The sequence below is a fragment of the Trichomycterus rosablanca genome, chromosome 1 (assembly GCF_030014385.1).
Source record: "Trichomycterus rosablanca isolate fTriRos1 chromosome 1, fTriRos1.hap1, whole genome shotgun sequence".
NCBI lineage: Eukaryota > Metazoa > Chordata > Actinopteri > Siluriformes > Trichomycteridae > Trichomycterus > Trichomycterus rosablanca.
The window spans coordinates 11,782,343-11,795,912 of NC_085988.1; the positions used below are offsets into that span (position 1 = coordinate 11,782,343).

Sequence of the window (13,570 nt, forward strand, 5' to 3'; positions counted from 1 at the left end):
CATCAGCACATACACAAGCTTTACAGTATGTGTGACCTTATCGTCCATGCCAAACCATAATACCCACACTGCATTGCAAAAAAATATTTATTAATCCCCAACTCACTACAGAACAGACGATCCCTGCTGGTCACGTAGCCAAATCCACCCAGATTCATTCTTTCCTTCTTGCTTTTACACTCCACATCAGCGCGCAAACAACTTTGATCTCTCGCTTATTGTTGACGTGCATTTTTGAATGTAGTATCATTAAACCCCTCGTCACTTCTCGTGTGTTTTGTGACTAAACAAAGTTTGTGAGACCAGATAGATGATAGATGGTCTAGTGTGTGACCCCCTATTGCCGATCAATCGGTAGTCTGAAAACCACAATGACTTAAAAGACTCCCGATTACAAGAGATCCAGTAGTGTAGTATGAACTGTACAGAGATCTGACAGCTCCGGAAGTCGTGTAGTGTGTAGTGTAGCATTATGGGCCTAACAGTGGGGAGTCCAGAGTCGGGATTTGAACCCTCAACATTAGAAACACATTCTAGCACAGTGTGAAAATACCTGCCAACATGTAAAGCATAGATTGTTATTACAGCAGGGAACTAAGGCCAATTCCTTAATAATACCACTTGGTTTGGATATGCCAGGTGTCTACAAACTTTTACGCAGATAAAGATACATAAACGTCTTTACCTAAATTGCTTCTTTACCATCCTTTAAACACTGTAATCTTCTTTTTCTTGTGAAGTTCCAGCAGGATGTTGTGTTCGATGCTTCCTCTGTGGTTGCCAGCATTGGGTTTTGCACGATGTGTGTTGTCAAAGTAATGGAGCCATCTTCCTTTTTGGTCAGCCCCAAATCCAAAAACGTTCACCTGTGATGGATCATTTAACCAATGACAAAATTCTATGAGTCAACATAAATTAATTGCTGGTATAAAAAAAATTAAAATGCTATTTATCTTTGTGGCATCTAATTATGATCGACTACAGCTAGGGACTTATTTGTGCCTATACAGGTATAACTAGTTTTGCTGGTCATATGGCTGGTTGTATGTAATCAAATAACCAACTCGTTGGCATGGTAGCACAAAAGGAAAAATTGTCCTCTACAGGAGCCAGTAATGGCCTTGGTATTCGCTGAATTCATCAGTAAGTGGCCTCTGGATACTACAAAATCAAAAGTTGCTGAGGTTGTATGAAACTCAGACTTCTCAAGCTTAACACTGAGGTCGTAGTTCAGAAGCAGCTGTAGGACAAACCAGGTGTAAGCTAGATGCTTGTCTTGACTTCTTCTATAGATCAGGTTTAGGTAGATGAAGATGTACTGCCCCAGGGCCTCCCAGAGTAGCTTATTAATTAATGTTTAGCAGATAGGGGCGTTCATAAGCCCAAATGGCATAACATGGTACTCACAGTGCCCATATGGGGTAATGAATGCTATGAGGGTGTATGAAACTCTGAACTATCTCAGTGTTAAGCTTAAGAAGTCAAAGAGCAGCTGTAGGACAAAAAAGGTATGAGCTACATGCTTGTCTTGACTTCTTCTATAGATCAGGTTTAGGTAAAAAAAAGATGTACTGCCCCAGGGCCTCCCAAAATAGCTTATTAATTAATCTTTGGAAGATGTGGGGCATTCATAAGCCCAAATGGCATAACATGGTACTTATAGTGCCGAAATGCGGTAATGAATGCTGTGAGGGTGTATGAAACTCTTCTCAAGCTTAACACTGAGATAGCAGTTCAGAAGCAGCTGTAGGACAAACCTGGAATAAACTAGATGCTTGTCTTGACTTCTACTATAGATCAGGTTTAGGTAGATGAAGATGGCCAAATGGCATAACATGGTCCTTATAGTGGCCATATCCAAGTTCATCCCCTGGTCGAACTTGGATAAAATTGTAGACATTGCAGGTCCAACTTGGTGAAGATGGTTGCCTGCTGCAATGATTCAAATACCAAGTTCAGTCAGGTGCTGAGAGTTAGCGCTGCTGCTGCTCCTGGGATCTGCGGTTTGTTTAAAGCTACCACAGGTTGATCTTTGTTTCCTGCTATAATTTACCCATTACAAGGATGTCCAACAAGCTCATGGTCTGGTGTCAAAATACTTTAGGCCATATAGTGTAAATGATTAAATAATGCATAAAGTTGCTGTATTTATATTTTTACATGCTTAGAAGACTCATAATGAGTGCTGCACTTGGCAAAACTTAATATGCAATGTGGTGAAAAAGTGATGTTACCTGATCACAGATGTGTAGAGAGAATATGAGCATGATGAAGCCAGTAGATGGGAATTTACCCTTTCCCTTCAACCAATAGCCATGGACATATTGCATGAACCCAGGGTTCAGGATCATCACCTTCAACAACAAAAAAAGGAGTTAGTATATAAGTAAGTCTTGCCTGGGTTTAAAAAGTAAACATGGGCTTCTGTGTTTTTGTTTTCTATGCTACTCTTCAGGTCAAAAGTTTACACACACTTGTATTGGATTCCTAATATTGTGTTGGTCCCCCTTTTGATGCCATAACAGCCCTGACCCGTCGAGGCATGGACTCCACTAGACCCCTGAAGGTGTGCTGGGTACCCTGACTGGTCTGCAGCTATGCAGCTCCATACAAAACAAACTGTGATGCACTGTGTATTCTGACACATTTCTATCAGAAGCAGCATTAACTTCTTCAGCTGTTTGAGCTACAGTAGCTCGTCTGTTGGATCAGACCACACGGGCCAGCCTTCGCTCCCCACATGCATCAATGAGCCTTGGCCTCTCATGACCCTGTCATCAGTCTAGCACTGTTCCTTCCATGGACCACTTTTATTAGATACTGACCACTACGGACCGGGAACACCCACAAAAAGTTTCAGTCCAACATTATAGCATTATAATAAATCTAACTGCACATTGGGCAACTGTAATAAAACTTCTTGCACATTTAAGAATAGTAACTATTAAACATAGCAGTGCTTACCTTGTCTTTATTGGCTTGTATTGATGATTTTACTGCTGTATGTGTGCTAAAAAAGAATTTAAACAGCAATGATCATTTAAAATAAGGAACCAACACTATAAAAACTACATGGCCAAAAGTATATCACTTGTATGTACACTTGGCATTTGTATAGCGATAGCTTAGAAGTTCTTGCTTACAACTGCGTTTCCAAATCATCCAAAGGGTGTTTAATAGGGTTGGAGTCAGAGTCTGTGTAGACCACTGGGGTTCCTGTACACCAAAACTGATAAACCATGTTTTTTTATGTGGACCTTTTATAGGGAGTTATTATGAAGTTGAAAGTATATACAGTATTTTTTTTATTTTGTTAGTATATTTGATATAAATGGGTATTGCCATTTTTACTATCAGTCACCCGTAATGACGAAGTGAAAACATGATTTTATAAATGTATTAAATATCCAAAACTAAATCTTTTATTTGCAAAAATATTAAGATTGTTTGCTGTGACACCTCAAATTGTGGTCAGGCATGTGGTCTTATAGTGTGGGGTCTGAATACCATACAAACTATTTCTCTCTCTTTCTCTCATATATCAAACTATGTTGCTACACAGCTACTGTTGTGCTATTTGTGTTACTTTGACCATTTGGTTTGTGCTCTTACCGGTTAATGTGCTTCGTCGTAAAGACACTTTTGAGCCATTCCAGGTCTCTACAACTAAAAGGCAGCAGCACCATATGGGTGGAGTTGCCCATGTCCATGGCACTCACAGGGTACATGGCTCGGTGCGTGGTGCGTGTCCCGACGTCATGCTCGAAGCCTTTAGTGGGACCCTGATTCATCCTGTGAAACAGGTATATGTACAAATCATTCATGGGAACAACATAAATTAATGTAATGCTAGTGGTTTTGAGGTTCAGTTCCTCCACAATTATCATTTGCTTATTATTTGTCTTGGTCACAGTGGGTCTGGCACAGATGGTATGTCAATTTATTGCAAAACAAGCAGCAAAAAGTCCTGGTTCACAATGTACCCACTTATCTAAAAGGTGTTGATTAGAAATCAGGGCTCTGCAAACCAAAGCGTGTCTCTTTAAACTTGGCTTCATGCACAGTAATGCTAAAACAGAAAAAGGGCGTTTAAAAACTGCTGCCTCAAAGTTGGAAGTATACACAGACCAGGCATAACATTATGAGCACTGACAGGTAAAGTGAATAACACTGATTATCTCTTCATCACGGCACCTGTTAGTGGGGGGGGGGGGATATATTAGGCAGCAAGTGAACATTTTATCCTCAAACTTGATGTTAGAAGGAGGAAAAATGGGCGAGCGTGAGGATTCGAGCGAGTTTGACAAAAGCCAAATTGTGATGGGTCAGAGCATCTCCAAAACTACAGCTCTTGTGGGGTGTTCCCAGTCTGCAGTGGCCAGTATCTATCAAAAGTGGTCCACAGGGTCATGGGCGGCCAAGGCACATTGATGCACGTGGGGAGCGAAGGCTGTCCAGTGTGGTCCAATACAACAGACGAGCTACTGTAGCTCAAATTGCTGAAAAAGTTAATGCTGGTTCTGATAGAAAGGTTTTAGATTCACAGTGTATTGCAGTTTGTTGTGTATGGGGCTGCATAACTGCAGACCAGTCATGGTGCCCATGCTGACCCCTCTTCACCGCCGAATGCACCAACAATGGGCACGTGAGCATTGGAATTGGACCACGCAGCAATAGAAGAAAATGGCCTGGTCTGGTGAATCTCCTGTGTAGCTTACCTGGGGAACACATAGCACCAGGATGCACTGTGGGAAGAAGGCAAGCCGGCTGAGGCAGTGTGATGCTTTGGGCAATGTTCTGCTGGGAAACCTTGGGTCCTGCCATCCATGTGGATGTTACTTTGACACGAACCACCTACCTAAGCATCGTTGCAGACCATGTTCACCCTTTTAGGATGATGCGCCCTGCCACAAAGCACAAATGCTTCAGGAACGGTTTGAGGAGCACAACATCGAGTTTGAGGTGTCGACTTGGCCTCCTAATATCCCAGATCTCAATCCAATTGAGCATCTGTGGGATGTGCTGGACAAACGAGTCTGATCCATGGAGGCCCCACCTCACAACTTACAGGAGTTAAAGGACCTGCTGCTGACATCTTGGTGCCAGATACGACAGCACACCTTAAGGGGTCTAGTTGAGTCCATGCCTCGACGGGTCAGGGCTGTTTTGGCAGCAGAAAGGGGACCAACACAATATTAGGAAGGATGGTCATAATGTTATGCCTGATCGGTGTATATAAAAAACTTGTAAAGTTCATTCCGGGTTATATCACACACAGTTTGATTTCTGATATTAAACTCTGATGCTAGTTTAGCAGGTGATTTACTTTTTTGGCATGTTCAACAGTTAAAACAACTTTTCTTTTCACCCCGACAATTCAGCACCAACGTATGGAAACTGTCTAAGCTACCGACAATGTTGATTTCCTCTTTACAATCGCTGCACGCAAACGAGAAGTTCGAGCTCACAATAGGTATCGATTGTTTCAGTTTCAGCATATCACAAGGGTTTACTGTCTAGTGATAATTGTGACAATGTGGTTTAACTTGCTGCAGCACTTTTTAAGGGGACTTTTCACCAGGCTCGGAAAAGTGCAATGAATGGGGATGTTACAAAATAATACAAGATGACGTATCAAACCCTGGATTTTTGACAGCATTATTAAGAGCTCAGTGAAAAGCATCTAAAGTTCCCCAGCAGGCTAAACCACAGGTCACACGTTCCTGCACAGTAACCTCAATTCAACTTTATTGATTTTTACATTTTCCAAAAGAACATTTTACTATGCTTAAATGATAAGAATCTCAAAAACTTGTAAACATTTCGGTCAGTACAAGTATACATGCGGGTCTTACGTGACACAGGTTTGTGTAACATCATCCTCCAAAATATTTAGCTTATAACTGATTCTTATCTTGAGTGATTTAACCCTTTGATGCACAACCTGGGTCAAAAGTGACCCAACTGAGTTTTTATTTTCTATATCTTCAATAAATTAATTTCGTCATTCAAGCTTCCATGAATTTTTCAATTAACTTGTTTTTGATCATCACAAATCCTTATTTCAGTTTTATATTTTTTGCTTTTTTAATAAAAATCATTTTTGTATCACTACCCTTCTAATGCACAACATGGGTCAAAAATGACCCTTATGTATTTACTATGGAATTTGACAAAAACTACTGACATTTGTAAGTGTTTGTAGTCAAAAACATATTTACTGATCTTTTGAAAGACAACCAAAGATTAGGCTCTTGAATCTTGAATATGTCCAATACTATTTGCTTGCTAGCTGTTTACATATTCTAGTATAGATAGCTTTTATTAGCTAAGACAGCAAATACATGAATAACTGACAAATTGTATATATATATATATATATATATATATATATACTGTATATATATATATATACTGTATATATACATACAGCAGGGAAAATAAGTATTGAACGCATCAACATTTTTCTCAGTAAATATATTTCTAATGGGACTACTGACATAAAATTTTCACCAGATGTTGGTAACAACCCAAGTAATCCTCACATATAAAGCAGTCAAAACAAATAAGTCCAAATAAGTCCAAAAATTAAGTTATATGTAATAATAAGTGAAATGACACAGGGAAAAAGTATTGAACACGCTTACTGAAATTTATTTAATATTTAGTAGAAAAGCCTTTGTTGGTAATGACAGCTTCAAGACGCCTTCTGTATGGAGAAACTAGTCGCATGCATTGTTCAGGTGTGATTTTGGCCCATTCTTCCACACAAACTGTCTTCAGATCATGAAGGTTCCGGGGGCCTCTTCTATGAACTCTGATTTTCAGTTCTTTCCATAGATTTTCAATTGGATTCAAGTCGGGTGATTGACTGGGCCATTCTAGCAGCTTTATTTTCTTTCTCTGAAACCACTTGAGAGTTTCCTTGGCTGTGTGTTTGGGATCATTGTCTTGCTGAAATGTCCACCCTCGTTTCATATTCAGCATCCTGGTAGATGGCAGCAGATTCTTATCAAGAATGTCTCGGTACATTTCTCCATTCATCCTTTCTTCAATTACATGAAGTCTACCAGCACCATATGCTGAGAAACAGCCCCACACCATGATGTTCCCACCTCCAAACTTCACTGTTGGTATGGTGTTATTTTGGTGATGTGCAGTGCCTTTTCTTCTCCAAACATGGTGTGTGCTATGACATCCAAAGAGTTCAATTTTGGTCTCATCTGACCAGACTATATTCTCCCAGTATTTTATAGGCTTGTCCAAATGTTGTGCAGTAAACTTTAAACGAGCTTCAACATACTTTTTCTTCAGAAATGGAGTCTTGCGTGGTGAGCGTGCATAAAGGCCATGGCGGTTGAGTGCATTACTTATACTTTTCTTTGAAACAACTGTACCTGCTAAGTCTAGGTCTTTCTGAAGCTCTCCGCGAGTGGTCCTTGGCTCTTGGACAACTCTTCTGATTATTCTTTTGACTCCTCTGTCAGAAATCTTGCGAGGAGCACCTGGTCATGGTTTATGGTAAAATGATGTTCTTTCCACTTCCGGATAATGGCCCCAACGGTGCTCACTGGAACATTCAGAAGTTTAGAAATACGTCTGTAACCAATACCATCAGTATGTTTTGCAACAATAAGGTTGCGAAGGTCTTGAGAGAGCTCTTTGCTTTTACCCATCATGAGATGCTTGTGTGACACCTTGGTAATAAGAAACCTTTTTGTAGGCCATCAATTAGGACAAAACCAGCTGATATTAATTTGCACTGATAGGGGCAGGATTGCTTTCTAAATACTGACAGATTTCAGCTGGTGTTTTGGCTTTCCATCCCTTTTTGCACCTCCTTTTCTTCATGTGTTCAATACTTTTTCCCTGTGTCATTTCACTTTATTACACATAACTTAATTTTTGGACTTATTGTTTTGACTGCTTTATATGTGTGGATATATATATATATCCCACAGTCAAAAAACCTTTACATTGGCTTTAAGACTTCCATGCTATCTTACGTTTGTAGCTAATCATACAGTATATTTACATAAAAAAGACAGGAGCAGGGGATTCTTACTGCGATATAAAACTTGTGAACAGTCTCACCTATGTTTCATCATCTTCTAATTCATGACTGTAGTTCCTGGATTATATTTTACCATCCAGACAAACTTCAATTTTTCAAGCCAGCACTGTACTATTCAATGTACATTTTAATATACTAGCCTTTGAAATAGCCCTATATAAAACGGCAAGGAGCTATTCACCAGCTATTTCTAATTCTAATCATCTACAGTGAATATAATTTGGGTAGGTAACAAGACAGGTGATTTACACAAGTACAAATCGTTGGTACCTGATAACTAAGTCATGTGCATCTATTAGAGGACCATACAGAGATCCAATAAGGTTGGCTGAGTTTCCCACAACAGCGCAGGTTCTGCAGCGGTCATGACTGGAGTCGTTGTAGTATTCTTTATCAGGGAACAGGGAGAACAGGGAATCCTTAACTGCATCATAGTTTCTGTTGCTTCGTCCATTTTGTCGGTGTAGCCTCTGCCGAGACATAACAGAGAAAACCAATTATAAAAACCCTACATCACATATTTTGTTTATGTGAACTTGATTTAATAAATGAGGTCATTTAATAAATGTAAGCTATGGCCCTATTTAGATGGGATTAGTTTATCTGGGCTGTAGCCATAGCATCTAATTAGTTCCTTTAAAAATAGCTACTGATATGAGAATGTGATTTGGATAAAGTTATACATCCAAATGTAAAGCAACTTTGTATACAGACCCATTGTCTTGACCCCAGTGCAAACCTTTGGATTAATTAAAACTTCCAATATGTTCTAATATTGTGTTGGTCCGCCTTTTGCTGCCAAAACAGCCCTGACCTGTCGAGGCATGGACTCCACTAGACCCCTGAATGTGTGCTGTGGTATCTGGCACCAAGATACAGCAGTCAGCAGCAGGTCCTTTAACTCCTGTAAGTTGTGAGGTGGGGCCTCCATGGATCGGACTCGTTTGTCCAGCACATCCCACAGATACTATATTGGATTGAGATCTGGGGGAATTTGGAGGCCAAGTCAACACCTCAAACTGGTTGTTGTGCTCCTCAAACCGTTCCTGAAGCACTTTTGCTTTGTGGCAGGGCGCATTATCCTGCTGAAAGAGGCCACAGCCATCAGGGAATACCGTCTCCATGAAAGGGTGAACATGGATTAATAAACATCCATTCCTGCATTTCAGGTCTGCAACACATTCCAAAAAAGTTGGGACACTAAAGCATTTACCACTTTACCAAGAACGTTTTGGCACCGAGGAGACCAAGTGATTTAGTGTTTCAGCTTTTATTTTGTCTTATTCTTCCTGCAAACACGTCTTAAGATGTACAACAGTATGGGGGGTCGTCGTTGTCACATTTTTCCTTTAAAAATTCTCCACATATTCTCTATTGGGGACAGATCAGGACTGCAGGCAGGCCAGTCCAGTACCCGTACCCTCTTCTTCCACAGCCAGGCCTTTGTAATGTGTGCAGCAGGTGGTTTTGCATCGTCTTGCTGAAAAATGCATGAACGTCCCTGGAAAAGACGACGTCTTGAAGGCAGCACATGTTGCTCTAAGATCTCAGTGTACTTTTCTGCATTAATGCTGCATCACAGAAGTGTAAATGACCTTTACCAAGGGCACTGACACGACCCATACCATGACACACCCTGGTACTGACATACCCCCATACCATGACACACCCTGGTACTGACACACCCCCATACCATGACAGACCCTGGCTTTCGAACTTGTTGCTGATAACAGTCTGGATGGTCCTGTTTGTCTTTGGTCTGGACGTTCACGGGCGTTCAGATTAAGTTTGCACCCTTGGCCTTTACGCACTGAAATTCCTCCTGATTCCTTGAATGGTTTAATGATATTCTTCACTGCAGAAAGAGAAATATGCAAATCCCTTCCAATCTTTCTTTGAGGTTCATTGTTTTTAAACATTTCAATCTTTTTCTCACATATTTGTAGACAAACTGGATCCTCTGATCATCTTTACTCATCAGAGACTCAGCCTTTCCTGGATGCTGCTTTTGTACCAAACCATGATTACAATCACCTGTTTACATTACGTGTTTAAAATCGCATCATTATTTAGTGTTTTCACCTCATTACTAGCCCTAAATTGCCCCCGTCCCAACTTTTTTTTGGAATGTGTTGCAGGCCTGAAATGCAGGAATGGATGTTTATTAATAAATGAAATGAAGTTCAGCAGATAAAACATAAAATATCTCAGGTTCATCCTGTCTGACATCAAATAAAAGGCAAAGTAAATGTAAGAAACACATTTTCCATACTGCCCCAACTTTTTCTGATTTGGTGTTGTACATACTGACATTTGCCATCTCTGCCTAGCCTATGACTATGCGGCCCCATACAGAGAGGTTTCAGAAATCCCTTAAGCATTTCTGCATAGAATTGATGTATGTCTTTTTCTTTGTGTATGTGTCAGGTTGCATTTCAGGTTGCATACGGTGATGATTCACAACGGTTTTCCTAAGTATTTCCAAACCCATGTGGCTATATTTATCACAGTGGCATGATGGTTTCTCATGCAATGCCGTCTGACAGCTCAAATGTGCAAAAGTGATTACAAGCTTTGCCTTACATGAACTGAGATTTCTGATTTGTCACTTGTCAATGTTCCAATTTATCTCAGTATGTTAAGGTCAAAGCTCTGTGCATGCATTTGGAATTTCTTTATGTCAAACTAATAAAAGCATGTTTTATGTATCCTGTATTGTGCAGGTTAACAGTTAGCACCTTCTCAAAACTGTCGCCTCAAATTTGGAGGCATATAACTAACTTATCTCAATAATTAGAAGGTACAGCGATCAGCCATAACATTAAAACCACACATTGTCCATTTTTACAGCTCCACTTACCATATATAAGCACTTTGTAGTTCTACAATTACTGACTGTAGTCTATATGTTCCTCTGCATACTTTTTTAGCCTGCTTCCATGCTGTTCTTCAATGGTCAGGACCCCCACAGGACCACCACAGAGCAGGTATTATTTAGGTGGTGGATCATTCTCAACACTGCAGTAACACTGACATGGTGGTGGTGTGTTAGTGTGTGTTGTGCTGGTATGAGTGGATAAGACAGCAATAATGATGGCGTTTTTAGACACCTCACTGTCACTGCTGGACTGAGAATAGTCCACCAACCAAAAATATATCCAGCGAACAGTGCCCCGTGGGCAGCGTCATGTGGCCACTGATGAAGGTCTAGAAAATGACCGACTCAAACAGCAGCAATAGATGAGCGATCGTCTCTGACTTTACATCTACAAGGTACCAACTAGGTAGGAGTGTCTAATAGAGTGGACAGTGAGTGAACACGGTATTTAAAAACTCCAGCAGCGCTGCTGTGTCTGATCCACTCATACCAGCACAACACACACTAACACACCACCACCATGTCAGTGTCACTGCAGTGCTGAGAATGATCCACCACCTAAATAATACCTGCTCTGTGGTGGTCCTGTGGGGGTCCTTACCATTGAATAACAGGGTAAAAGCAGGCTAAAAAGGTATGTAGAGAAACAGATGGACTACAGTCAGTAATTGTAGAACTACAAAGTGCTTCTATATGGTAAGTGGAGCTGATAGAAACAAGGAGGTGGTTCTAATGTTATAGCTGATCAGTACAAATCTAATATATATCATAAAAACCTACAGAATATGTATCATAATGTAAGTAAATCAATTAATAAAAATGCCAAAGTACTTACCGTCCACCACCTTTTGGTTGCACCACTGAGATTGTAGCTTTTTCTGTTCAGCATTATGGGCACAGAGCTTCTAAAATGCTCAGCAAACCACGGGTCCTCATTCAGCTCCACGATGCACCGGTTACACCCGCATGGTCTCGTCAAATTGCCATCGAAATTAATATTGAAACGGACTTCTAACCCGATGTGAACGTATGCCATCAGGCACAATATGACCACAGCTGTCACAAATGCAAGAAGTTGAACCTTCATCATTGATAATGCTGTAAATGGTAAACTACTACTGTATCAAGAAATGAAGTGTAAGCTGCCTCTCAGAGTCAATCCCATAAAGTCAATCTGTCAATTTAGGCACCATTAAGAACAGGTGTTCTGCTTATTCCTCAGCACACAGGCATAGCAGTTCTGCTTGAAGCAGGTACAATGGAATGCAAAGTCTGATGGGTGTCGGCTTTTGCTGAACCAATCAGAATGTTTGCACGCTGAATAGAGTCACTAATACACCTGTCCCCTTTTGTCATTCAACTCCAAAACTAAGGGAATTTAAAAAATGCTGATGAAAAGAAGGTTCTGGTTTGTAAAGTGTTTAATAAAGAAGAAGAACAAGAACATATTTATACTTTTACCTCAGAAACTTAAAAAAAAGTTGGGACAGAGCACCTCTGTGTTTGGGAATCCACCATTATTGAAGACACATTAAATTGACTTTGTATTAAACATACTGTGCTATTTCTTTGGGAATTTAAGGTTTGTGCTTGATTTATTTGGTGGTGTATGAAGTGTAATGTGTCGTGTAGCTGCTTGTGAGCTTATCATTGATTAGGACTTAATGAGGGTGTAATTATGTCGCTTCTGAAGAGCAAGTGACGCCCTCTTATATTATGACACCTGTTTAAATTCTGAATAGTAATCAGAAGAACCTGGTTGTTTACATATTGATTCCACTAATTACCTAGATTTCAATGTAGGTCATTGGTACAATTTAATGTTATAGAGTGTTATGGGTGGGACGACAAAACAATGGTGTCAAAACACAATACAAGAAAAACATGTCAAAAACATACCATTACAAGACAAATGGTCACTAAACAGAGTAAAATGTTGTAACCGTAATTTAATTTGTCATTTATTTTGGATCGCATAGCAGTTTTAGTGCCATTCCAATAACATAGACATAGCCAGGGATCTAATGCTAATAACATAGCATAGCATAACATAAGGGGCAAGGTCCTATCAGTGTGGAGTGGACTGCAGCATAAAGCAGGAGAGGAACTATCACCGTTTTGATCAGTTTCCCTTGACCTCTGTATCTCAAAGGACCTGTCACCACGCTTCTGCCACACCACCACGCTGGTTAAGAAGGCCCATATAGAAGCACTTTGTAGTTCTACAATTACTGACTGTAGTCCATTTATTTCTCTACATGCTTTGTTAGCCCCCTTTCATTCTGTTCTTTAATGGTCAGGACTCTCCCAGGACCACTACAGACTGGGGGATCATTCTCAGCACTGCAGTGACAATGACATGGTGGTGGTGTGTTAGTGTGTGTTGTGCTAGTATTAGTGGATCAGACACAGCAGCGCTGCTGGAGTTTTTAACTCACTGTCACTGCTGGACAGCAAACAGCGCCCCATGGGCAACTCAAACAGCAGCAATAGATGAGCGATCGTCTCTGACTTTACATCTACAAGGTGGACCAACTAGGTAGGAGTGTCTAATAGAGTGGACAGTGAGTGGTATTTAAAAACTCCAGCAGCGCTGCTGTGTCTGATCCACTCATACC

The 13,570-nt window shown here is 40.4% G+C and overlaps 1 protein-coding gene across 1 annotated transcript; it reads right to left on the bottom strand.

Annotated features, from left to right (window-relative positions):
* Positions 1 to 698: 698 nt before the first annotated feature.
* On the bottom strand, positions 699 to 11,988 carry LOC134307364 (CMP-N-acetylneuraminate-beta-galactosamide-alpha-2,3-sialyltransferase 1-like). The gene is made up of 6 exons (XM_062990582.1): positions 11,788 to 11,988; positions 8,345 to 8,544; positions 3,613 to 3,792; positions 2,965 to 3,010; positions 2,235 to 2,354; positions 699 to 866 (listed from the first exon to the last, which is right to left on the bottom strand). The coding sequence occupies exons 1-6, from the start codon at positions 11,986 to 11,988 to the stop codon at positions 699 to 701; spliced, it is 915 nt and encodes a 304-aa protein (XP_062846652.1).
* Between the last annotated feature and the right edge of the window lie 1,582 nt (positions 11,989 to 13,570).

What these genes read in the sequence shown, in the direction of transcription:
- LOC134307364 (XM_062990582.1), bottom strand. Translation starts at nt 11,988, where the DNA reads ATGGCATACGTTCACATCGGGTTAGAAGTCCGTTTCAATATTAATTTC. An exon ending in GCACATGACTTAGTTATCAG is followed by an intron (nt 3,793 to 8,344) that starts GTACCAACGATT and finishes CCTGTTTCACAG; the next exon opens with GATGAATCAGGGTCCCACTA. An exon ending in CTCTACACATCTGTGATCAG is followed by an intron (nt 867 to 2,234) that starts GTAACATCACTT and finishes GATCCATCACAG; the next exon opens with GTGAACGTTTTTGGATTTGG.